The following is a 25180-nucleotide window of genomic DNA, read 5'->3' on the forward strand; positions in this document are numbered from 1 at the left end:
CCAACAGGTAGTACACTTGGAACTCCTGAAGCTCCTCCCACTCCCCGCCGCCCCCATCCAGCCCTGTCCCCGCCTCCTCCGATGAGCTCTTCCGCCTGGCCACGCCCCCTCCACCGCTGTCACTCACCATGGGCTTCATCTCCGCCCCCTCCGACACCGCCTCCTTCACACGGCTCCGCCCACGCTCCACCGCCCGCTCCAACCGCCGGCTGCTTTCCACGAACTCCTGCAGGGGGGGGCCACAGGGGAGGGGCGGGTCACAGATGGAGGGGTCGGGGTCAGAGGGTAGAGGAGGGGTCACAGAGGGAAACAAACAGGGGAGGGGGGGGTCCACAATAAAGAACAAGTCAAGACCACAATTCTTTGCAACACAACGACGGGTCGCTGTATGTGTACAACTGCTGGTGGACGTCCATTTTTATTTATACAGGCTATAAAAATAACAGCTGACCAACTAAAGCTAACAGTTTGTCTTCATATTAACCAACTGATGAAGAAGACGGTCGACATTAACTCAATTGAGTTAAACTGTATGACAAACTGTATTCTGTGAAGATGAAACCAGATTATCTTCACTGTCTTGTTGCTGCTGTTTACATTCAACCAGAATTATTTCCTCTAAATATGGATAAAAATAACTGCATATACTGTTTTATTTCATGTTATTCTATAAATGTAATGATTTCCTTGAGTCCTTGATATCATTTCTTTATAAACATACATATACATATATTATATATATAATATATATATATATATATATATATATATTATATCTATCTTGTGTGGACCGATATGCGTACGCACATTTCACCGCTGATTAGGTAACTTTTTTGTGCTTTAAAACCCTTTTAAATGGTCGCCACAGGTTTCATTCAGTTTCATATAAAATGAGTCAAATCAGCACGCTGCCGTCTCACCATCAGAGCTTTGTCCATGAAGAACTCCTTCCCCGGAGTGCCGTCGTTGTACTTTGTGTCGATGGCGAAGCAGAGGAAGAGGACATCCACCACGATCTCAAAGATGGACAGGAAGCAGTGAGCCACCAGGAAGGAGAAGAGACACACAATGATCAAAGGCAGCAGCCACTCGGCGTAATCCCGCTGGTAGTTCAAGAGGAGGACGCCGGCGAACGCCGTCGTCGTCACGATCAGGATCTGAGGAGTCACAGAACGGAGGGAAAGAGTTGAACAGGTCGGAGGTCAGAATGAGTCTGTGAGACAGAATACGTCTTTTGTTATGATTTATTTTATAATGTATATATATCATAAATGTTTCATTTTTTATTTGAATGACGCATTGGTTCTTTCCTCTAGTGCCACCTTCAGGACAACATGTTTCCCTTCACTACTGCTCGCAAACAATAAATAAATCACAAGGATGTAATGGCCTCTGTGGCCTGCAGGGGGCGCTAACAGGTCTTTACTTGGTCACTTGGATCAGAACCACAGGTAGGTTTACCACAGGTTTAACAAGGTTAAAATGCAACATTTATTAATATGGCATTTTAAAGGAATGTATACAGAATCATTTCTTTTGATGGTAAAAACAAAAATATTAAATAAAACTCCAACTTTAACTGTAAAATCAACAATACTAATATTTCTATTTTACCGTAATAGTGGAAAAAGTTCTACCGTATTTATCCCGGTAAAGTTATGGCAACCAGAGCTGCCAGATCAGTCAGATCCTGACTGAGCTGCTGTCTCACCTTCCCCAGGAAGAGCACGAAGTCTCCGACAGCGTTGATTGTGGCGACGCGCAGAGCGTTTTCCACCAGGATTACGAAGGCGTCTCGTGCAGATGTGCAGAAACTGGTGCTGTTGATGGCTGTGGCTGCATATGCATTCTGGGAAATAAAAGCACAGGTGAGTCAGTGTCAGTGAGAAGAGGAAGAGTTAAAGAAGACTTAAAGTCGTTTGTTACCTGATTGAGATAGTTGAGGCACTTCTCCAAACACCACAGACAGCAGATACAAGTTTTCAGCAGACAGCGAGCGCACGCATTCTCCTGAGATAAACAACAACAACACAAATAAACAACATTTAACTAAACAACACATATATATATATATATATAACAGCTCAATAAAGGAAACATCTACAGTATAACAAATATTATATGAAGTATCATATCATCTGCATACAGACTGATCTTGTTTCATCTGTTAGTACAAAAACTTTTTTAAATCCCCAACATTCATTATCTGTCTCAGTTTGTTTGGTTGTGTCGGCAGTGTGGTGTTAAAGGTTTTATTGTATCAGCAGTGTGGTGTTAATAAAGGTGGTTTTCTATCAGCAGTGTGGTGTTAATAAAGGTGGTTTTCTATCAGCAGTGTGGTGTTAATAAAGGTTTTATTGTATCAGCAGTGTGGTGTTAATAAAGGTTGTTTTCTATCAGCAGTGTGGTGTTAATAAAGGTTTTATTGTATCAGCAGTGTGGTGTTAATAAAGGTTTTATTGTATCAGCAGTGTGGTGTTAATAAAGGTTTTATTGTATCAGCAGTGTGGTGTTAATAAAGGTTTTATTGTATCAGCAGTGTGGTGTTAATAAAGGTTGTTTTCTATCAGCAGTGTGGTGTTAATAAAGGTTTTATTGTATCAGCAGTGTGGTGTTAATAAAGGTTTTATTGTATCAGCAGTGTGGTGTTAATAAAGGTAGTTTTGTACCTTTCCTTTGAGCTGGTTGTGGATGTACATGAGGATGAGTCGGGGGATCTTGACCAGCGTGATGATGAAGGATCCTTTAGCGACGGTGCCCAGGTGATACCTGACCAGCCTCAGGACTGACGACAGGATCGGGGTCACCGGGAGTCGGTTCTTGTCCCTGAAACACAAAGTCCTTATATCTGGTTCCCCGAGGTCAGGTGTGTACACAGAAACAGAAAGCAGGAAACGGACATCTACAGGAACCATCACTACCACTATCATAAATATGAAGCGGATTACAGCTAGCTTAGCATAAAGATTGGAAACAGATGGAAACAACTAGCTTAGCACAAAGACTGGAAACAGCTAGCATAGACCAAACGCAGCAGAATCTTGCAGGTGTGGACTCACCTGGTGAAGTAGTACGTGACCACGGCTCCGGCCACAGTCATCTGCTGGCAGGCCAGAATGAACTCTGTGATCCAGATTAGACCCACAGCGTGGTACCAGGTCAGGTACTGCAGAGGCCCCGTCAGTCTGAACTCTGTCAGACCCGTCTCCTCGTTCTGGACCGGGTTCCCTGCATAATCACAAAGACACACCCCACTACAGTTCCCATAATGCTGTTGGGGACGTAAACAGGAAGTAGAATGTTGCCATGGAGTGGGTTTTCTGAATGAGCTGATGGCATGTTAGCATCTCTCGCTAGCACAAAAAGCAATAGTAATGTGATACAGTTGAATTTTTATTTAACAGCTGTTTACTGATAATATTAACTGTTCATGAAAAAAGACTAGTTGTCAACAACAACAAACTACACCCGCCAACTGTAGCTGAACGTTAGCTATCTTAGCTATATGCTATATGCTATAAGTTAGCATCTGGCAGTGTCTAAATGCTGGCAACGTGAACACGTGGTGGAGTTTAAATTGACCCGTGGTTCCCAGGAAGAGCAGGACCAGGATCCAGTAGATCCAGAAGAGCAGGAGGGCGAGGAAGGTGACGAAGGGCTGCAGGGTGAGGAGGGGGAGGTGGATGAAGACTTTCCCCGCCACGTGGAACAGAGCGATGGTCAGAGCGACTCGTTTCCTCATGAAGAGCATCAGCAGCAGCAGGATGATCTGGAACAGCAGACCTGGTTACGTAAGGGGGTCTTATAAAGCTCTACAACTCATTTAGATCAATAATAAAGAAATATAGTTCTATGTATTACTCCGAAGGTGTTCCTGCTCAGAGAATGTTCTGAGGTGGTTTTATTGCTAACCCCCTGAGTCAGCTAACGTTAGCTGCACAAGCTACAAACTTTAAACTTTATACAAGCGATAATAAAGTTGTGTTATACAGGAAGATTAAATCATTGGATTTCGATTTAAAAGGCTCTGAGGACAGATTTTAAAACCCTTGAGTCAAATTTATGATATAAGATTCTGAATAAAATGAATCTGACTCATATTGTCAGTTCAAACCCCCCCCCCAATGTCTGAACAGCAGATATTCGTACGGTGAAGACAGTGGCGGCAACGGCGTAGACGAGCAGTGCCTGTCCGCTGTCTCTGCTGACCGCCACCTCCTCCTTGGCCTCATCCTTGGCCTCCTTCATCCCTTTAGTGACGGTGTCGTTTCCGTACAGTCGGTGGTCGATGTAGAGCCACCAGAGGACGCTGGTCCCCGCTGGAGAAACACACACATTCACAGGTTTCATTATCTGCCTCTAGTCCAACTATCAGCAGAGCAAACAGGAAGTGACCTCACCAAGGGACCCGAGGACGACCAGCGAGGTGAGGATCCAGACAAGGACGGCCGAGATGTAACGGATGATCACCATGAGGATCATAGAGAGGACTGAAGGACACACAGAGGTCGGGGGTCAAATATCACAGAGACAAATGAACTGAGATTAAACAAACTCTGGCTGGAGGAACCTGACAGGGAACGGTCACTGTGCTGATTCTGGCGCCCCCTGTGGACAACAGTGGTACTGTTTCTACTGCCTCGTTTCATTGATTTCAAGGGGAATCCGACCCAGTGGCAACTTAAGGTGTGATCGTATACATATTAAACTGTATATACGTATAGCTGTTAGCTAGCATTATGCTAACATTAGCTAAAATGTGACTATATATATGTCTCTTGTGTTTTAACCATCTTCAAAATGTGGTTGTCTTTTCAACACAGATTAGCTTAGCATATTGCATATCTAAGGATATAAGGAGGGGGGGTCACTATAGCACGCACTGAGGGACTTACCTGAGGACATTTCCCATCAGCACTCACTGGACAACCAAATAAAATGAGGTGTAATGTCCCTTTACGGTCAGTATTAAGGCGGAGTGTTCTCACCCAGAGCGAGGACACACAGTCCGATGATGATCTCTTTACTGGCGGCGACGCCGGCGATCAGTCGGTGCAGAACGCTGTTGTCACCAACAAACGTCACCACGGCCTCCGCAAACTTTGCGTAACATGAAACATCCAGCGGAGTGCAGCGGTTGAACACCGGCAGCGGCTTACTGAGGACAAACAGGTTAGAGGTCAGAGGTCAGTAAGGACAGTGGTAGTGAGGGGTTGCAGGTAGAGCAGGACGTACCTGGGTGGAACAGGAAGTTTGGGACATTTGGAGAACCTCTCAGGGAGGCCGGGATATTTATGACCTGCTAACTCGTAGGAACACAGCTCGGACCCTGAAACACAAACACAGAGAGAGATCCTGATCAGCCTGATCAGTAATCAATACTCACATTAATCAAACTAATACCGTCAGACAACCTGATCAGCCTTTAGCAGTTAGCTAGTGTTTCTGTAGTGGAGACTAAACGTTAACAATGATCCATATCAGCAGTTTGAATCCAACTAAAAGCTCCCTGCACCAAACTCCCTTTAAGAAATATCACATTTTAACAATTCCTAACGTGTTCGTAACAACACGTAACTCTAGAAACACGAGCTAAAGGCCGTCATATGTCCACAGTCTGACTGTCAATACAGGATCAATATCATCCATAAAGATACAGTGTATACTGATCAATATCATCCATACAGATACAGTGTATACTGATCAATATCATCCATAAAGATACAGTGTATACTGATCAATAATCCATAAAGATACAGTGTATACTGATCAATAATCCATACAGATACAGTGTATGCTGATCAATAATCCATAAAGTTACAGTGTATACTGATCAATAATCCATAAAGATACAGTGTATACTGATCAATAATCCATACAGATACAGTGTATACTGATCAATAATCCATAAAGTTACAGTGTATACTGATCAATAATCCATAAAGTTACAGTGTATACTGATCAATAATCCATAAAGATACAGTGTATGCTGATCAATAATCCATAAAGTTACAGTGTATACTGATCAATATCATCCATACAGATACAGTGTATACTGATCAATAATCCATAAAGATACAGTGTATACTGATCAATAATCCATAAAGATACAGTGTATGCTGATCAATAATCCATAAAGTTACAGTGTATACTGATCAATATCATCCATACAGATACAGTGTATACTGATCAATAATCCATAAAGTTACAGTGTATACTGATCAATAATCCATAAAGATACAGTGTTCGATCAATAATCCAAAGTTCAGTGTATACTGATCAATAATCCATAAAGATACAGTGTATACTGATCAATAATCCATACAGATACAGTGTACTGATCAGTATTGATCATGTCTGGGTACAATCAGATACTGAACCAACTGAACACCGACTCATAAACTATTAATCTGAGCTAACACGGACGTTAAGCTAAGGTCTCTGCGAAAGGCCAAATAAATGAGGGTGGACAAAAAAAGAGAAACAGCTCTCAGACTGATGAACTGGCTCCTCTGTGTATTTCTGGAACAGTGAGTCTGTTCATAAACAACATGGCTGCCAGAGGAGCTGTGAGGTCACCTGATGAAACGTCTGCTGTCACGTTTTGAACAGTGAACACTGAGTGGCGGAGCGGAGCGGAGTGGCACCAACCGCACGCCGTTAATGCTGCTTTTGTTACTGTGTGAGTACTGTACACTGATGTGTGTCAGCTCACGCCTGCAGACATTCAATCATCAGCCTGACGTTACGGCGAGCGTCCGGACAACTCGTGACATCACTGCTTCCTATGCAACCACCTGACTGACTCAGACTGTCAGACCAGAGTTCAACAGTCCTGGACCACCACCCCTCCCCAGTTAGCCAACTAGCATTAGCCAGCTACTCCCACAATATCACGATATATTCCACAAGCTTTGCAATAAGGCGCCAGACCCACACCGCGCAGCCAAGACACAGCCAGCCGGACAACCCCAGCTTAGCTTAGCTACAGTTAGCTAACTGGAGGCCCCTGCCTCGCATCACTCTTGGCTAGTAGAAACCAACTGTTAGCTTTGTTAGCTGGGGAAGCTAATATTAGCCAACTTACAAATAAGCCAACTAACGAGTAAGCAAGCTAATGTTGTTTGTAGGGATGCACCGATCCACAAATTTTCACTTCCGATCCGATCCCGATACCTGAATTTGGATATCGGCCGATACCGATACTATTCCGATACCAGAGCTCTGTTTGCTTTAATATTATTATTATCATTATTGTTGATTTTATATGAGGCTGAAATAAACTCCTCTCAACAGGCAGTATGATCTGTACGTATGTATGCATGTATGTCCCAAAAGGAAACTTGAGGTAAGTATAAGGTCAGAAAAGGAAGTCAGAAAAACAGGAAATCCTGTTAACAGGAAAAATCCCATCCTGAAAACAAATATGCAACTGTAAGGGTTTCAAATTGATTGTCAAGTTAATATTTATTAAATTCCCAAAATGTCAAATAATTGAAATATAAGGAAAGTGCAATAAGTGTAAACATCTTACACACACACACACACACACACACACACACACACACACACACACACACACACACACACACACACACACACACACACACACACACACACACACACACACACACACACACACACACACACACACACACACACACACACACACACACACACACACACACACAAAACCACACACACACCCCCCCCCCCCCCCCCCCCCAGTGATTCCTGACAGTTCGCCTAAAAAATCCTCGTGCTGTTTCGTGTGGTAATTTTTTAAATGTTTGATTGCGTTCGTAGTGTTGTACGACGCGAGGGAGCTTCCGCGTCTCTGAATTACGGCTTTGCAAACATTGCATTTTGCTGTCTTGCTCTGCGGTGTTTCCAGTGTAAAGTATTTCCACACAGCGGACATGTTGGCTAGCCACAATGCTGCTCGATGCTATCCTGCTAGCTGGCTGCAAACTGCTGAATGGATTTCCTGAGTGGGGGCGTGTCTCATAACTCTGTGTCTCATTGAGCCGCGCCTCCGTTCAGGAAATCCATCCCACAGTTTGCAGCCAGCTAGCAGACTGGCCGGCAGGAATCACCTGTGGAGTCAGTCAGCAGACAACGTTAAAGCTGACATGGCTCATGGATATCGGAAATCTGCGCAGGTTGGATCGGGAAAATCCGATACGTGAATTACGCTGGTATCAGTCCCGATACCGATACTGGATCGGATCGGCCCCATCCCTAATTGTTTGTAGTCGTTAGCGGACTCCATTTATAAACTAATGTTAGCTAGTGTTGCCCACTGTTGGCACTCGGGAGCATAAAGGTCACAACCTTTGACCCTCATCCTACATAGAGACACATAGAGACACATAGAGACACATAGAGACACATAGAGATCAGTCCACAGACAGCAGAGGGACAAAGCTACACTACAACCTGTTCACTCTCTGCTCACACACACACACACACACAGACTCACACTGACACACACACACACACGCACACACGCACAGACTCACACTGACACACACACACACACAGACTCACACTGACACACACACACACACACACACACACAACACACAAAAGACTCACACTGACACACACACACACACACACACACAACCACACACACACACACACACACACACCAAACTAAAAAAAAAACACACCAAACAAGAAACACACACACACCACAGACTCACACTGACACACACACACACACACACAGACTCACACTGACACACACACACACACACACACAGACTCACACTGACACACACACACACACACACACACAGACTCACACTGACACACACACACACACACACCAAACGGGTTTTTAGCGCTGAGAGCTTTCCGAGCGCCCAGCGGGGTTAAAGGTTGAACAGATTTCAACTTGAAGCGCTAAAAAAGTATTTTTGAAACTAAACCATTTCCAGAGAGGTCGACCCACGTCTCGGCACTAAATCATCTGAAGTACCGGTAGCTTCAGGGACCGGAGGTGTTTGCATTTTCTCTCTACCATCACAACGCAATGCTAAACTGTTGCAAGGAGGATGCTAGCGAGAGGTCATGTGATCACGTCATGTGATCACGTAGGCCCACTAGTCATGTGACTGAATCCTGCCATGCTGTAGAGAGCGTTGCTGCACCGTGTATTAATGGATGGGAGGAGTTTCCGCCTGCCTTTCAATATTTTTGGCGAATAATTTAAATACTCGATAATGGAAATTTGCACATCGTCAAAAACAACAATGACGATATTATCGCAAACGATATATATCGCCCACCTCTAACAGACACGCACACTGACACACACACACACTGACTCACATACAGAGCAATGACCTCACCGTTGAGCATGGCGAACCTCTTCAGGTCCTGGTAGGTCTGCAGCTCCTCGGGGGGGCACAGAGACACGCAGAGGGCCATGGACCTGATCTTCCTCTGGACGATGTCGATGTTACAGGGATCCAGGAAGAAGACGAACCTGCAGGAGACAGAAAGCACAGGAAGTCACTAAAGGTCTTCTTCCTCCCTCACATCATTCCTTCAGAATCAGAATCAGAAATACTTTAATAATCCCAAGGGGAAATTATTATTATTTTTGTTTTTAAGTATTTTTTTTGCCTTTATTGCCTTTATTTGATAGGATAGCTGAAAACAGACAGGAAAGGGGGGCAGAGAGAGAGAGGGGATGACACGCAGCAAAGGGCCACAGGCCGGACCCGAACCCCAGGCCGCTGCAGCAAGGACTCAGCCCCGGCACATGGGCCGCCAGCTCCACCCACCGAGCCAACAAGTTCAAATTAAGAGCATTCAGTTGTCAGAGTCAGACAACCTCTGATGCTTTTATTTTTTAAACCAGACACATTTAACAATACTTCTCAAATAGAAGTCAATAATCTTAAATAACAAATGAAGTCAGGGCTGAATCTTGTTTTACTTTATCTTATCTCTTTATTCTATCTTATCTTTATCTTTTTAGATGTCACCGTTTCTTTTGACTTTTGTAGAGCTGCAACAAAAGTATTTTGAGAAAGAAATATCAGATATTTGCAGGTTCCTGCTTCTCAAATACGAGAATTTGCTGCTTGTTTGAATCATTTATGACAGTAAATGAGATTATTTGTGGGCACCCGGTTAGCTCAGTGGGCTGGCGTCCTTGCTGCAGCGGCCCAGGGCTCGAATCCGACCTGCGGTCCTTTGCTGCGTGTCATCCCCTCTCTCTGCCCCCCTTCCTGTCTGTCCTCAGCTGTCACTATCATAAAGGCAATAAAAGCCCCAAAAATACTTTAAAAAGAAAAATGTATTTTATTTGTTGAGTTTGGACTGTTGGTCGGATGGTCAGTCTCTAGTTTCAGTCTTCTTCCATACAGCATGATGTTCATTTAGTAACTGATGGTCCCATTTAGAGTAAAACAGACCATAAAGCAGGGTATGCTTTAGGGCGGGGCTACCTTGTGATTGACAGCTCATTCGTCCAGCTCAACGCACCAAACTCAGGTCAAACTGTCAAACAGTGCTGATCAGATATGGATCCAGATTCTGTTGTTGACTATTTCTCTCCTCACATCTGTTCACAAACACATTTTACTGTTTATCTGGAATACCAGATCCTGTGTGAGCAGGAGAGCAGCCAATGAGAGCAGCTCAACTCGCTTTACGTGACCTCCGCTGGCTGCTCAACACCAACATGGAGGCTCCAGAGCTCCACAGACCGATGGGGGACCACAGGGTTACAGCTCAGTTTTGTGTCAGTGTTACATGAGGGGGGTGAATGTTTATCTGGACACAACAGGAAGTTCATCAGCTGACTGACAACCAGGTGACCTCAGCGACCCCGGGGCAGGTACGGCCCCCGGGGGTCGGGGCCCCGGAGCGGCTGATAATCGAGCAGCGACGATTAAATCTGCATGAAGAATGAAGACGTGGGACACAAACAAAGAGAGTGCAGTGGAAATGTCCTACAGAGACAGGAATCTGTTGACACACACACTCACACACAGTATGCTAATGAGGTCACCTGTTTGTCATCTGTCCACCAATCCAACTTCACCTCCACCTTTCAGAATAAAGCTCAGCAGCAATAAATATGGAAATATAACAGATTTCATTTTATAGATTTTAAGAGACAGAATGTTTATTTTTAATGTATCAGAGATATTTTATGATGTAAAAGGTAAGTACAATTTTGTTTTAATTGTTTTACTTGACTATTTCTATTTTATGTTACTTTATACTTTTACTCCACTACATTTATCTGACCACTTTAATTACTGAAGATTTCTCTGTTAGATAAAAACACACAATTAACTTTAACTTTTGTTTCATTTTATTTCAAACTGTTTAATATGAAAGCAGTGATTGGTTTCCTTTCAACAACTGATTGAATGATCAATATTAATTGACAGGTGTGTCCTGCAGTCCAGATGTGTCTCAGGGTGATGATTTCATTGTGTCTCTCTCTCTCTTTCTCTCTCTCTAACTGAATACACTATAGTAGTATTAATATTAATATTAATATTAGTATTATTAATGTATTTGTCCTTCTTCCTACTGTCTGTAATTACTTTACTTTGTTTCAGTTGTTCTGTCCTGTTTTATGTTTTGATGAGAGAATGGATTTTATTTTATTCTGTTCCTATGAATGACAATGTGTGTGTGTGTGTGTGTGTGTGTGTGTGTGTGTGTGTGTGTGTGTGTGTGTGTGTGTGTGTGTGTGTGTGTGTTGATGAGTCACAGCTAAGAACAGTCAGCACAATCAGCTCTGTTCTCTCCCACAGGACAACAAACGCACCGTGCAGAGCGCAGACCCAGAATGAGCCACACAAAACTACAGCAGGACTACAGTAATACTACAGTAATACTACAGCAGTAATACAGTAATACTACAGCAGAACTACAGTAATACTACAGCGGTAATACAGTAACATACAGTACAGCTGACAAACAGCACCGGGAGGCCACATGAGAGGAGCTTGGTAACTGAAGGCTCTGGCTCCTGTTCTACTTTTAGAGACTATAGGAACCACAAGTAGCCCAGCATTCAGAGAACATAGTGTTCTAGAGGGGTAATAGGGTACTATGAGCTCTTTAAGATATGAAGGGGCCTGACCATGAAGAGCTTTATAGGTGAGGAGGAGGATTTTAAATTCTATTCTACATTTTACAGGGAGCCAATGCAGAGAAGCTAGTACAGGAGAGATGTGATCTCTTTTTCTAGTACCTGTCAGTACTCGTGCTGCAGCGTTCTGAATTAATTGGAGCGTTTTAATGGACTTATTGGGGCAACCTGATAATAAAGAGTTGCAGTAATCCAGCCTTGAAGTAACAAATGCATGGATTAGTTTTTCTGCATCTGTCTGTGATAGGATGTGTCTAATTTTTCTAATATTACGTAAATGAAAGAAGGCAGTCCTAGAGGTCTGCTTCATGTGGGAGTTAAATGACAAATCCTGATCAAAGATAACTCCAAGATTCCTGACAGTGGTGCTAGAGGCCAAGTTAATGCCATCTAGAGTAACTATATCTTTAGACAGTGAGTCTCTAAGGTTTTTGGGGCCAAGTACAAGAACTTTTAGCATCAGAAAATTGCAGCTCATCCAGGTTTTTATGTCCTTAAAACATGATTAATTTCATCGGGCTTGATTGATAGATATAACTGGGTATGGTAATGGTAAATGGTAAATGGACCTGTACTTGTATAGCCCCTTTCTAGTCTTCTGACCACTCAAAGCGCTTTTACACTACGTGCCACATTCACCCTTTCACACACATTCACTCAGTGATGGTTAAGCCCATCAAACAGAAACTAACTCATTCATACACATTCACACACCAATGCACGGCATCGGGAGCAATTCGGGGTTAAGTATCTTGGCAATAGGAGCCGGGGATCGAACCCACAACCTTCCGATTAGGGGATGACCCGCTCTTCCTCTGCACCACAGCCACCCCAAGGTATCATCTGTATAACAGTGAAGGTTAATGGAGTGATTCCTAATTTGATTTGATTTGATTCAACTTTATTGTCATTGTAAGTACAGGTACAAACAACGAAATGCGGTTAGCATCAACCAGAAGTGCAAAGCAGTAAAGTGTAATTTACAAATGTACAGAAATATGTAAAAAAAAAAGTAATAATAACAGTTCAGATGCACGCTGTTTTATTGATACAGAGTGTGTGTGTGTGTGTGTGTGTGTGTGTGTGTGTGTGTGTGTGTAAGCTGTTTACAGTTATTGCACTTTTTTTATATTTCAAGACTCAAGTATTTGACATTTTGGGAATGTAATAAATATTAACTTGACAATCAATTTGAAACCCTTACAGTTGCATATTTGTTTTCAGGATGGGATTTTTCCTGTTAACAGGATTTCCTGTTTTTCTGACTTCCTTTTCTGACCTTATACTTACCTCAAGTTTCCTTTTGGGACATACATGCATACATACGTATATCATACTTGCCTGTTGAGAGGAGTTTATTTCAGCCTCATATAAAATCAACAATAATGATAATAAAAATATTAAAGCAAACAGAGCTCTGGTATTGGAATAGTATCGGTATCGGCCGATATCCAAATTCAGGTATCGGGATCGGATCGGAAGTGAAAAAATGTGGATCGGTGCATCCCTAACTGTGGTACATATCCAGTAAAGATGTGCCAATTAAGGGAAAGACTTCTTTAAGCAGCCTAGTTGGGATGGGATCTAACAGACAGTAAAATACTGTTATACACTAAAATACCACAGTTATACACTAAACAATACCACTGTTATACACTAAACCATACCGCTGTTATACACTAAACCATACCGCTGTAATACACTAAACCATACCGCTGTTATACACTAACAATACCGCTGTTATACACTAAACCATACCGCTGTTATACACTAAACCATACCGCTGTAATACACTAAACAATACCGCTGTTATACACTAAACCATACCGCTGTAATACACTAAACCATACCGCTGTAATACACTAAACCATACCGCTGTTATACACTAAACCATACCGCTGTTATACACTAAACAATACCGCTGTTATACACTAAACCATACTGCTGTAATACACTAACAATACCGCTGTTATACACTAAACCATACTGCTGTAATACACTAAACCATACCGCTGTTATACAATAAAATTAGGGATGCATGATAATTTTTCTTTTAAATCGATACCGATAACCGATAACTTTCAGCTCCTAAAGGCCGATACCGATACCCGATAACACAAACACATACATAATATATATGATCATGACTTAAGATCATGACATTAATACAATGAACAAACCCAAAAACACTTTTGTTTTTAAATGTTTAAATTTAAAAGTTGATATTTATTTTTTCCAATGAAAAAGGCAAGCCTCTCAAAAAAAAAAAAGGCCCCTTGAACTGATGCAAATACATGCAGCGGGATTACAAACTGAAAAAGTGTATTCCTGAAGTTCAAAAAAATAAATATATATGGAAAACTGATGCACTGACACAAGTTAGATTAAACATTTCTATGTAGACACAATCTGAAAAAGTGCATTCCTCAATAACAATAATTAAAATGTGCATAATGCACTGACACAAGTTACACTTGTCTGTGTAAACAAACTGAAAAAGTGCATTCCATGGTAACAAAAAACTAAGTTTGAATGATTTTGGCTTATGGTTCCATTCAAATGAATACCTTTTCACTAAAGTAAATGAGGTTCAGTTGTTTTATAGAGAGAGAGAGAGAAAGAGAGAGAGTGAGAGAGAAAAAAAATTCCACTAGCATTGTCAGCCATAGCCACCATAGCCATGTGCGCACCAGAGCCAATCACTGCAGAGCCCACCCCCACGACACACCTTAAGAATCACGCTGATCTAACGTTATACCTACAGCGGCGTGAATGGCTTTATACCTGCAGCGGGTTTTGCCGGCTGTTCGGTCCCGTTCTGTGAATCTAAACTAACTGTTGTGGATTACTGACACTGAACGAGTCCGGACCGAGTCTGTTCCGGTCTGAGGAGATCCGGATACGCGAGGACAACAAACTGGAATCAGAATCTGTGGATGTTCGTCTGTAGCGAGCTGCTACACCTTCAAACACAGCCTCATTTGGCCATCCATGAAAAAGCTACTTAACCTCCCACTTTTCTATAGCAATACATACTTCCTACGGGCACTGCACTAGTTTGTTACAAATAACAAGCGACCTGTCTTCTTCAGAAATTTTGTAAAAGTCCCACACAATCGACGCCGTGTTGTCTGTTTTCAAACCTAAGCACGCTGTGCTGCATTAACGGAAATTCCCTGTTCCCACATTTGGTAGTCGTTCTTTCGGCCTTGTTAAGTTTGTGTTTCCATTGTTTATGTGTAACATGTGGAAAAATACCGTGGATATCAATTCAAGTCAGCAACTACCAAAATTACGACCGGATTAACAAGTTTTTTTCCGACATGAGGGGGTATTCTTGAATTTTCCCAGTCAGAAAGAGTTTTTCTGATTATGCCAACGTCACTTGAACACAGCATTCACTGCAGGGCATTCAGGTCTCATAGTGAGAGCAGGGCACTGCCGTGCTGACAAAATTATATATGTTATCGGGGCTATTCGTCATGATATCGGACTTATCGGAATGACGTAATAATTTTCTGTTATAATTATCGTGCACCCCTAAATAAAATACAGCTGTTATACAATAAAAATATGATTGTTAAACACTAAACAATACCACTGTTATACACTAACAATACTGCTGTTAACCATACCGCTGTTATACAATAAAAATATGATTGTTAAACACTAAACAATACCGCTGTTATGCACTAACCACTACCACTGTTACACAATAAAAATATGATTGTTATATAGAGGTGGGCGATATATATCGTTTGCGATAATATCGTCATTGTTGTTTTGACAATGTGCAAATTTCCATTATCGAGTATTTAAATTACTTCGACAAAAACAATGAAACGCCCGCGGAAACTCCTCACATCCATTAAGACACGGAGCAGCAGCGCTCTCTACAGCATGGCAGGATTCAGTCACACAACTAGTGGGCCTACGTGATCACATGACGTGATCACGTGACCTCTCGCTAGCATCCTCCTTGCAACAGTTTAGCAGCGCGTTGTGATGGTAGAGAGAAAATGCAAACACCTCCAGTCCCTGAAGCTACCGGTACTTCAGATGATTTAGTGCCGAGACGTGGGTCCTATGGGCTTCAGCGTTCAGAGCTCTAAGCGCCTTCAGCGGTAAAAAGATGTCAGCGGAGACGGTTTTTTTAGCGCAGCGCTCAGAGCGCTTCAAGTTGAAATCTGTTCAACCTTTAACCCCGCTGGGCGCTCAGAAAATGAATTTTTGAGCTCTCTCAGCGCTGTAAATGCATTTGGTGGACACAAGTCCAGCTCAGACAATTCAAATCACATTTTAAAGGATATCGACTGATTATCGTTATCGCCAAAATCCCAAAAAATATTGAGATATTATTTTTTGCCCATATCGACCATCCCTATTGTTATACACTAAACAATACCGCTGTTATACACTAACAATACCGCTGTTATACACTAAACAATACCGCTGTTATGCACTAACAATACCGCTGTTATACACTAACAATACCGCTGTTATACACTAACAATACCGCTGTTATACACTAACAATACCGCTGTTATACACTAAACAATACCGCTGTTATACACTAAACAATACCGCTGTTATACACTAAACAATACCGCTGTTATACACTAACAATACCGCTGTTATACACTAAACAATACCGCTGTTATACACTAACAATACCGCTGTTATACACTAAACAATACCGCTGTTATACACTAACAATACCGCTGTTATACACTAACAATACCGCTGTTATACACTAACAATACCGCTGTTATACACTAACAATACCGCTGTTATACACTAACAATACTGCTGTTATACACTAACAATACCGCTGTTATACACTAACAATACCGCTGTTATACACTAACAATACCGCTGTTATACCGCTGTTATACACTAACAATACCGCTGTTATACACTAACAATACCGCTGTTATACACTAAACAATACCGCTGTTATACACTAACAATACCGCTGTTATACACTAACAATACTGCTGTTATACACTAACAATACCGCTGTTATACACTAACAATACTGCTGTCATACACTAACAATACCGCTGTTATACCGCTGTTATACACTAACAATACCGCTGTTATACACTAACAATACCGCTGTTATACACTAAACAATACCGCTGTTATACACTAACAATACTGCTGTTATACACTAACAATACCGCTGTTATACACTAACAATACCGCTGTTATACACTAAACAATACCGCTGTTATACACTAACAATACCGCTGTTATACCGCTGTTATACACTAACAATACCGCTGTTATACACTAACAATACCGCTGTTATACACTAAACAATACCGCTGTTATACACTAAACAATACCGCTGTTATACACTAACAATACCGCTGTTATGCACTAACAATACCGCTGTTATACACTAAACAATACCGCTGTTATACACTAACAATACCGCTGTTATACACTAAACAATACCGCTGTTATACACTAACAATACCGCTGTTATACACTAACAATACTGCTGTTATACACTAACAATACTGCTGTTATACACTAACAATACCGCTGTTATACACTAACAATACTGCTGTTATACACTAACAATACCGCTGTTATACACTAACAATACCGCTGTTATACACTAACAATACCGCTGTTATACCGCTGTTATACACTAACAATACCGCTGTTATACACTAACAATACCGCTGTTATACACTAAACAATACCGCTGTTATACACTAAACAATACCGCTGTTATACACTAACAATACTGCTGTTATACACTAACAATACCGCTGTTATACACTAACAATACTGCTGTTATACACTAACAATACCGCTGTTATACCGCTGTTATACACTAACAATACCGCTGTTATACACTAACAATACAGCTGTTATACACTAAACAATACTGCTGTTATACACTAACAATACCGCTGTTATACACTAACAATACCGCTGTTATACACTAACAATACCGCTGTTATACACTAAACAATACCGCTGTTATACACTAACAATACCGCTGTTATACCGCTGTTATACACTAACAATACCGCTGTTATACACTAACAATACCGCTGTTATACACTAACAATACCGCTGTTATACACTAACAATACCGCTGTTATACACTAAATCTATGGTGACCCTAAAAACAGCACCATGACACTCACAGCAACAGCAGAAGTACGGTGGAAGGCAGAGACCGAATATACAACCAAACTCACTTCCTGTCGGTGTGGTCGAGGCCGCTGAGCCGGACGCCTTCGATCTGCTCGTTGCGTTGACCGCAGGTGTTGCCGTAGCTGTCATAGCCAAAGACGAGGCGAGCGGCGCCGCCGGTGACGATGGTGAAGCCGCAGATGCTGCCCTGCAGGAGGGGAAGACAGCCACTGTTAGTGAGGACACTGAGACCGTAAAAGACAACCTGCTGAGGATAAATCTGGTCCACATCTCACAAATGCTACTACAGAGAGGTAAAATACCTACACCTTCACCGTGATGTCAGCATGTACACCGTGATGTCAGCATGTACACCGTGATGTCAGCATGTACACCGTGATGTCAGCATGTACACCGTGATGTCAATGAGATGAGTCACTTTTAAAAGTGACATCATGACCACAGCTGTGACATCACTGTCCAGCAGTTGATTGATCGTCAGCTCAGAAACTTAAATGTCCCAGTCAACCTGAACACACCACGATCACTTCACTGACTGCATCTTTAACTCACTGAAGGTCAATCAGTTCTCATCAATCATCATTATTTGACTATTGATTAACCTGATTATTGTATTGATTGATTGTTGTTGTTGTCCAACAGAGGAACAAACATTCAGTTCACTGAGGTGATTGATTATTGTCTCTCCATCAATCAATCAATCAATCAATCAATCCCTTTATAAACACATTTACGCTGCTGTTGTTGTTGTTGTTGTTGTCGTTGTTGTTGTATAACGGTGTAGTGAGAATGAGGCTCTGCTGGTTACCATGCCGACGCAGAAGACGGTGAAGAGCAGGAACCAGGGCAGGTCTGTGCAGCTCCGGTCCTCCAGCGGTCTCCATTCTCTCTTTGTCCTCTGAAACACACAAACACACGGTCACACCGGGACCGGAGCCGGGCCTGCGGGACCGGGCCGGGCCGGGCCGGGTCGGGTCTGTCCGTCCCCGGCCTGTTAGCTCGGCTCGGCTCGGTTTTCATCACTAATCAGCTCACACAGGGCGGCTGTTTACCGGAGGCAGGCCCCGGTAATTGGATTACAGCTGCTGGCTCTAATCCCAGCTCGGCCCTCTCTGCTGCCCGGGACCGGTTTCCCTTTCACGGGGAAAAAATAAAGCCGCACCGGGGCTCTGCTGAAGGGCACCGGGGGGGTGGAGGAGGGGGAGGACGGAACCGAACCGAGCCGAACCGAGCCGAACCGGACCGGGCTGTTCTTACCTCCGCGCTACCGCAGCATCCCATTGCAGTCAGGGTGGACGTTAACCGGAGCTTCACGGAGCCTCACGGAGCTTCAGCTCAGCAGCAGCGGGGTTCTGGAGCCCGACGGGCGGGGGGAGGAGACGGACAGCCCCGCGCGCTCTGCCTGCATGCACTCACTGCGCAGCGGCGCGATCCCGGAGGCCGAGCCCGGAGCGGAGACACTGCCGACGGTCAGACTGAGCGCTCCGACCCGCTGAGCATGCTACTGTCGGTGCCTCCTCCGGTTACCGTACCGAGCGGGGATTAACGGCCGAGGATTTGTCCGCCACACTTCCTGGTGGGCCGTCAGGTGCAGCGGCCATTCATCTCATTGCGCGTGCGCAATTAGTGTCCGTGTCTGTGGAGCGCAGGAGCTGCAGGTAATACCTGCTGTGACCACTGAGTGCAGTCTAATGACAGAGTGGCGCTGTTTCCACTGATGGGACCTCTACTACTTTATTTAGAAAAACAATTAACAACGTTTTTATTTTTATATATAATTATGACAATATTAACATTTCTTATAATAATTATTATCATTCATGTTTATAATATCAATTATAAGGAAATATAACCAGTCACCAGTTCATTAAAGCTCCAGTGTGTCACATTAATATAATATAATATAATATAATATAATATAATATCCATAGGTATGTTTTCATTATTGTTTAATCAGCTGACAATAAGAATCATTGTGTGTTGGTTACCTTAGAATGAGATGTTATTTATCTACAGAGGGAGCAGGTCGTCTCCTGGCGGAGTCCGCCATGTTGAACCACCATGAACGGATCTAGATTGGGGCTTTGTGTTTTTTGCTGGCTTCGTGGCCACTGTAGTTTATCACGGCTGGTAAGGGGAGGGGAAAACCAGTGAGGTGTAATCTGCAACTACCCCACTAGATGACACTAAATCCTACATGCCGGTCCTTTAACTTTCTCGAAATATTGACTTTGTGATGTTAAAAATTATGACTCAGGGAGAAGGTTTCTCATTATTTTGAGATTCTAAGTCAAAATAAAGAGGAATTGTCTCCTTATAATGATTTACAGAATCTTTTTATGGGCTTATAAAAAGTGAAATAATAAAGAGGAAAAAATAAAACGTCTTCAAGAAAACATCTGAGAATAAATTTGAACCTCTAACATACATTTATAATTCTTTCAATATTTTAGAGACATTCAGTCTGAATGAGGAAGAAGCAGTTAACAAATACAGATACAAACATAAAGGAAAGAAATCAATTCAATTGGTGGAAATAAACACAACAGCAGACAGTAACTGATAATGAATCAAACAAACAATAAAAACCAACAGAAACTGACGAGGAGCAAAGTATGAGACAATCAACAGGAAAGATATTCTACTCATGTATTTAATGTAGATTTAAATGAGTGAAAGTAGTAAAGAGGCAGACCTGCGTTTTCCAAAATAGAACCACAGGATGTGAAAAGATCAATGATATCATTGTGATTAAAAGAATTATTGATTTCTAACGACAACCAATCAGGGACGTCACAGTTTACAGACGAGGTTGAGTTCAGAAATTTCACTTTGTGGATGTAAAACTTTATAATAAAATAAAAATGAATGTTCATGTTGTTCTAATTACAGTCGACGTAAGAAATCACGTGAGTTATGATCAATAATACTTTATTTTCTCTAAGAATCTTTAAATGTTTGTTGGATATTTTCTGTAGTTTATTCATCCAGTAAAGTGCTGACTGTATTTAATACTTGTAATATAATAATATTTAATATACAATGTTCTGAACTTGTTACTTGTAAATGTGCATTTTTATACATATTTTAACATTCTTATTATTATTGCTATTTCTTTTATTTCCTCCCCGGAGATCAATAAAGTTCACTGTGTAAAACATTGTAAAGCTTTTGGGAATATTTGATATGTTTTTATTTATTTGTTCTTATTCACACTGTTGTTTTATTCCTTTGTCACATTGTTAAGATTGTATAAATAAAGTTTATTTTTATTATTATTCCAGTTTGATCCACTGACTCATTTTCTTTAAGTCGACTTCATATAATTATAAAAATGTGCCACAGTGACGTTTTATCGTACGTCAGCTGTTGTGACAGGTTGTTTCGTACTTTGCTTTAATGTAAATCTAATTTTGAGTTAGTTCAACTCAAACTTTAGTTTAACAAGTCGCTTTAAACAGTTTAAATTTATTAACACAAACAATTTAAGCATGAAATAATATTTGATTTGAGTAAAACTAACTCATTTATTAAGATAAATTAATTGTAAACTAGTCAGTAAATTACTGTCATATGCAGCATTTCTCCAATTTAAAATGTCTTAACAGAATTTATTTGAATAAAGTTACTTAAAGTAATATTTTATACAAATGTTACTATTTAAATTGAATTTACTCATTTTTCTTCCACTAAAGGAAGCAATTATTACATTACCTGTAAAAATAGATGATGTACCATCAAAACAGTTTATAATTAATTATCAAAAGCTAATTGCCTGTCTGTCTGTCTGTCTCTCTCTCTCTCTCTCTCTCTCTCTCTCTCTCTCTCTCTCTCTCTCTCTCTCACACCAACTGGTCGAGACAGACGACCACCCACCTAGAGCCGGAGGATCTGTCCTAGGTTTCTGCCTTTTAACAGGCAGTTTTTCCTTGCCCTTGTCGCCAAGTGCTTGCTCATGGTGGTACTGTTGGGTCTCTGTAAATAATGTTATAAAGAGTTCGGTCTAGACCTGCTCTATTTGAAAAGTGTCCTGAGATAACTTCTGTTATGAATTGGCGCTATACAAATAAAATTGAATTGAATTGAATTAATTAATTTTGGGGCTTAATGTGTTAAATTATATAAAGTGAACTTAAAGAAAATGAGTCAATGTAAATTCTGACTCACTGAAACAACTGAGTTTCTTCAACAGTTCATGTTTAATTCATCAGTGACTCAAAATGTTTTAGAGGATTAAGTTAAATAAACTTACTTCTTTATTTAGATGCTATTGGATTTACATTGTGAATAAAGAAGTTGCATTTCAGTTATTCTTACTTTATTTAGATAAATCCATTTTAAATAATGTTGGTGAAATGCTGCATATGAGTGCAATAAACTGACTACTTTTAATAGAATTAGTACAATTAATCTAATTCCATTCAAATCTATTTTGTATAAATTTTCATGCTTAAATAGTTTGAGTGAATAAACTTAATCTGTTAAATATTTTGAGTTGAACCAACTCATCAGGTTTTTCTTTCTTTCAGAAAAAACACAGAAAGTATCTGGATCATTTATTGTAGTAAAAGTACAAATACTCTGTTACATTAAAAGTCCTGCAGTGGTATTTAAGTAAAGTACAAATATATTATTAGTCAAATGTTTTTAAAGTATCACAGTTACTCATTACTAATAATACAATCACAGTAATAAGATTACTTACACCAGTAACTAGTAGTGTAACTAATTACTAATACATTTCAGTAATAATATTACAGTTACCCCCTAATAAAAGTAACTAGTTACAACATTACTTTTGTTGGCAGCAACTACTAATTATTAATCCAACAATCACATCTTTGGATTAATTTTTTAAACTAGTTTAAAAAATACTCCCTACTTTTTTTTCACACTTGTGAAGAGTAGCATAAACACAATAAATTAATAATAACCCTAACCCTAATTAGTAAAGTAATAAATTATGTATTAATATCTAAGTTTTTATTGGTGGAAATAATTTATATAATTATAAATTTCAGTTCAATTCAATTTTATTTGTATAGCGCCAATTCATAACAGAAGTTATCTCAGGACACTTTTCAAATAGAGCAGGTCTAACTCTTTATAACATAAACTCATCATGTTTTATATATTAAATATTATTCTGTAAACTAACTGCAGGTATAAAGTGGAAATACTCAAATATTAATAAAGTAACTGAACTTCATCATCGTCTCACAGAACAACAACACTCAGACCAGTAAACCTTTAAACCAGTAAACCAGTAAACCAGTGAATCAGTAAACCAGTAAACATGTGAACCTTTAAACCAGTAAACATGTTAACCTGTAAACATGTAAACATTTAAACATTTAAACCTGTAAACATGTAAACCTTTAAACCAGTAAACCTGTAAACATGTAAACCTTTAAACCAGTAAACCTGTAAACCTGTAAACTAGTAAAAAGGAAACCAGTAAACCAGTAAACCTGAAAACCAGTAAATCTGTCATCCTTTACCTTTTTCCTCAGACGGACCTGCTGCTGAGAGCTCGACGATAGACGCTTAGGATCCATGTTCCTGTAGAGTCCTGTAGAGTCCTGTAGAGTCTCGAAGAGTCCTGCAGAGTCCTGTAGAGTCCTGTAGAGTCCTGTAGAGTCTTGAAGAGTCCTGTAGAGTCCTGTAGAGTCTTGAAGAGTCCTGTAGAGTCCTGTAGAGTCTTGAAGAGTCCTGTAGAGTCTTGAAGAGTCTTGAAGGAGCTGTAGAGTCCTGTAGGGTCCAGGAGAGTCCTGTAGAGTCCTGCAAGGTCCTGGTGTTCCTGTGAGACTGAGGAGGCAGCGCTGTGGGTCTGATGAGGCTGCAGAGGACAGAGAGCTTTTGTCTCATTGTTTACTGTTGTACCAGGCTGAACACTGTGTGTGTGTGTGTTTGTGTGTGTGTGTGTGTGTGTGTGTGTGTGTGTGTGTGTGGAGTGTGAGTGTGTGTGAGTGTGTGTGTGTGTGTTACATGGATTAGTTAACTGAAGTTGAATAAATGTTGTTTATCAGTGTATAAGCATTGGTAAACTGTCCAAATACAGTTGTTATCAGTGTAAACAGCAATAATTACTGTAATCTCACAGATAATGACTTTTATTACACTTCTATAACTTTTAACATTCACATTAAAATAATAACAATCCAATAATAACAGCACTCTGCTGTAAATGTAGGTCTGATTGTTGTATTATAACACCTGTATTTATAGATCATTTAAATATATTTAATTAAACATCGAAGAGACAAACTGTATTTTATTTAAAGATAATTACTGTATTTTTATGAATTGTTTTACTGTATTCTTGGAATATTGCAAACTCCCAGTGGGCTGATTGTGAGGTTATTGATATGATAAATACATAACCAGCCTTAATTGCAGCGCCACCATCTGGCTGAAAACTCTCTGATCAATATTCACAGGAAATAATCAAACTTCCTGCAGTTATTGTTTTCAGCTGTTCTCTGCTGTTATTGATGCTGATCAATATGATAATGATGGAACCGGTTGCAGTGCCTGTAGAAAGACCTGCAGTTCTGTGTTTGTCCAGCAGAGGTCAGTCTCTCCTCTTTAATCAGCAGTTCTCTCTGTTGGTTGAAACCAGAGTTCCTGTTCAGGTCCGACTATCAGGAGCTTCTGATGGTTTATAGCTCATGAATCAATGCTGTCAGATCCATAAATATTAATTTCCCCTCGTACAGATCTGCCCTGTTAGGATCTTAAGAATACAGAGTTTCTAATGAACAATATCATCATCATAATAAAATACTATATATATTATTATTTTTATATATATACAAAACATTTATTTTCTCTCCATAACAAACAACCTCTTTCTACTGATCTACT

At 40.8% G+C, this 25180-nt stretch overlaps 1 protein-coding gene and 1 long non-coding RNA gene across 4 annotated transcripts in view; one reads left to right on the forward strand and one right to left on the reverse strand.

Annotated features, from left to right (window-relative positions):
- The window catches only part of slc44a1b (solute carrier family 44 member 1b), a 27028-nt gene extending 2859 nt beyond the window's left edge, over positions 1-24169 (reverse strand). The window contains exons 1-15 of one of the 3 annotated variants that reach the window (XM_051419883.1): positions 23815-24101; positions 19122-19211; positions 18358-18500; positions 9360-9496; positions 5236-5329; positions 4989-5158; positions 4401-4490; positions 4150-4319; positions 3583-3769; positions 3060-3228; positions 2670-2826; positions 1927-2010; positions 1712-1849; positions 921-1157; positions 128-226 (exon numbers count right to left, since the gene is read on the reverse strand). In XM_051419883.1, the coding sequence (XP_051275843.1) occupies positions 128-226; positions 921-1157; positions 1712-1849; positions 1927-2010; positions 2670-2826; positions 3060-3228; positions 3583-3769; positions 4150-4319; positions 4401-4490; positions 4989-5158; positions 5236-5329; positions 9360-9496; positions 18358-18500; positions 19122-19211; positions 23815-23871 (2022 nt within the window). In that variant the 5' untranslated portion in view covers positions 23872-24101. Of the gene's footprint in view, positions 227-920; positions 1158-1711; positions 1850-1926; positions 2011-2669; positions 2827-3059; positions 3229-3582; positions 3770-4149; positions 4320-4400; positions 4491-4988; positions 5159-5235; positions 5330-9359; positions 9497-18357; positions 18501-19121; positions 19212-19570; positions 20169-23814 lie in introns of those variants that run through there. The other 2 variants (XM_051419884.1, XM_051419882.1) reach the window with 2 other exon arrangements.
- LOC127374725 (uncharacterized) lies at positions 2094-2656 on the forward strand. The gene is made up of 3 exons (XR_007887239.1): positions 2094-2385; positions 2420-2555; positions 2590-2656. It is a non-coding gene; the product is annotated as an uncharacterized LOC127374725 (long non-coding RNA).
- Positions 24170-25180: the final 1011 nt, after the last annotated feature.

This window comes from Dicentrarchus labrax, unplaced genomic scaffold (assembly GCF_905237075.1).
Source record: "Dicentrarchus labrax unplaced genomic scaffold, dlabrax2021, whole genome shotgun sequence".
NCBI classification, from domain to species: Eukaryota; Metazoa; Chordata; class Actinopteri; family Moronidae; genus Dicentrarchus; species Dicentrarchus labrax.